This window comes from Anarrhichthys ocellatus, unplaced genomic scaffold, assembly GCF_004355925.1.
Source record: "Anarrhichthys ocellatus isolate YVR2014 unplaced genomic scaffold, GSC_Weel_1.0 scaffold11, whole genome shotgun sequence".
NCBI classification, from domain to species: Eukaryota; Metazoa; Chordata; class Actinopteri; order Perciformes; family Anarhichadidae; genus Anarrhichthys; species Anarrhichthys ocellatus.
In genome coordinates this window covers 224,969-225,993 of record NW_022280041.1, presented here as the reverse complement: position 1 = coordinate 225,993, position 1,025 = coordinate 224,969, and the positions used below count along the sequence as shown (strand labels likewise).

The 1,025-nt window shown below is 33.9% G+C and overlaps 2 protein-coding genes across 2 annotated transcripts in view; one reads left to right on the top strand and one right to left on the bottom strand.

Moving 5' to 3' along the window:
* Positions 1–701, top strand: part of abce1 (ATP-binding cassette, sub-family E (OABP), member 1) — a 21,451-nt gene extending 20,750 nt beyond the window's left edge. The window contains exon 14 of the mRNA XM_031850924.1: positions 676–701. Coding sequence (XP_031706784.1) covers positions 676–701 — 26 coding nt within the window. The remainder of the gene's footprint in view (positions 1–675) is intronic.
* Positions 634–1,025, bottom strand: part of otud4 (OTU deubiquitinase 4) — a 5,679-nt gene continuing 5,287 nt past the window's right edge. The window contains exons 10-11 of the mRNA XM_031851231.1: positions 907–971; positions 634–824 (exon numbers count right to left, since the gene is read on the bottom strand). Coding sequence (XP_031707091.1) covers positions 723–824; positions 907–971 — 167 coding nt within the window. The 3' untranslated portion in view covers positions 634–722. The remainder of the gene's footprint in view (positions 825–906; positions 972–1,025) is intronic.

Here is a 1,025-nt window from a genome sequence, read left to right as displayed (position 1 = left end):
AAAGTATGAATTATATTCACATTAAGTATAAAACATGCTACCTGCATCTCGTGAACCAAATGATGATGGTTCCGGGACAAGAGGATGTCAAATGTGTACATATTGTAAAGCCCTCTGAGGCAAATTTGTGATTTTGCGCTATACAAAAATAAATTGAATTGAAATGTTATTGCACTTTTGTTCATATAGCAGTACTTTTAAAATAAAAGTGCGCAATACACTACTTTTGAATTCATTATTGAACTTTGCCATAACAATGCGATTAATCGCAAAAAAAATAAAAAAATCGCAATTAAATATTTTAATCGTTGCCCAGCACTAATTTTTACCCAACATATTAAATAAATAATAAATAAATACAGCTCAAACTAATCAGTCAGTCATTTATCATGGAAATACATTTGCTGGTTCATTATGTTAATTTATCAGTGATAATGTTGAAATATTAGTAATGTTAATAAAGTTAATGTATTAGTAATATATTTGAGGATGTACTTCCCTGTATTCTCATTATTTTTACAAATAAACAATCAATTGATTCATGGAGAAAATAATCAGCAGCTTAATCATAATGAAAATAATCACATTGAATACTTTAACTACATTTTACTGATTATACTGACACTTTTACTGTAACAGAGTTTTTCCAGTGTGGTATTAGTACTTGTACTGCAGTAAAGGGTCTGAATACTACAGTATAGTACATGTGTTGTTAGTGTGACTTACTTCCTGGTTGCCAGTTCTTCTAAATAAACGCTCACTGGCCCGTTGTTGGGAGAAACCTCCTTGATGGTGGCACTGTAGCTCCGCCCCTCGAGACGAACCTACAGGTGATACACACACGTATATGTATACACGTATATTTATGTACACAAGTAGAGTGAACCCTGAACTTGTCCCACTCACCTGACAGCGGTCTCCTACAGTGAACTGCATCCCAGCAGCGATGCAATAATCCATCTTCTGTTGTGCTGAAAGAAAAACGCAACCCAGTCATTGTTTATAAACGCAACCCAGTCATTGTT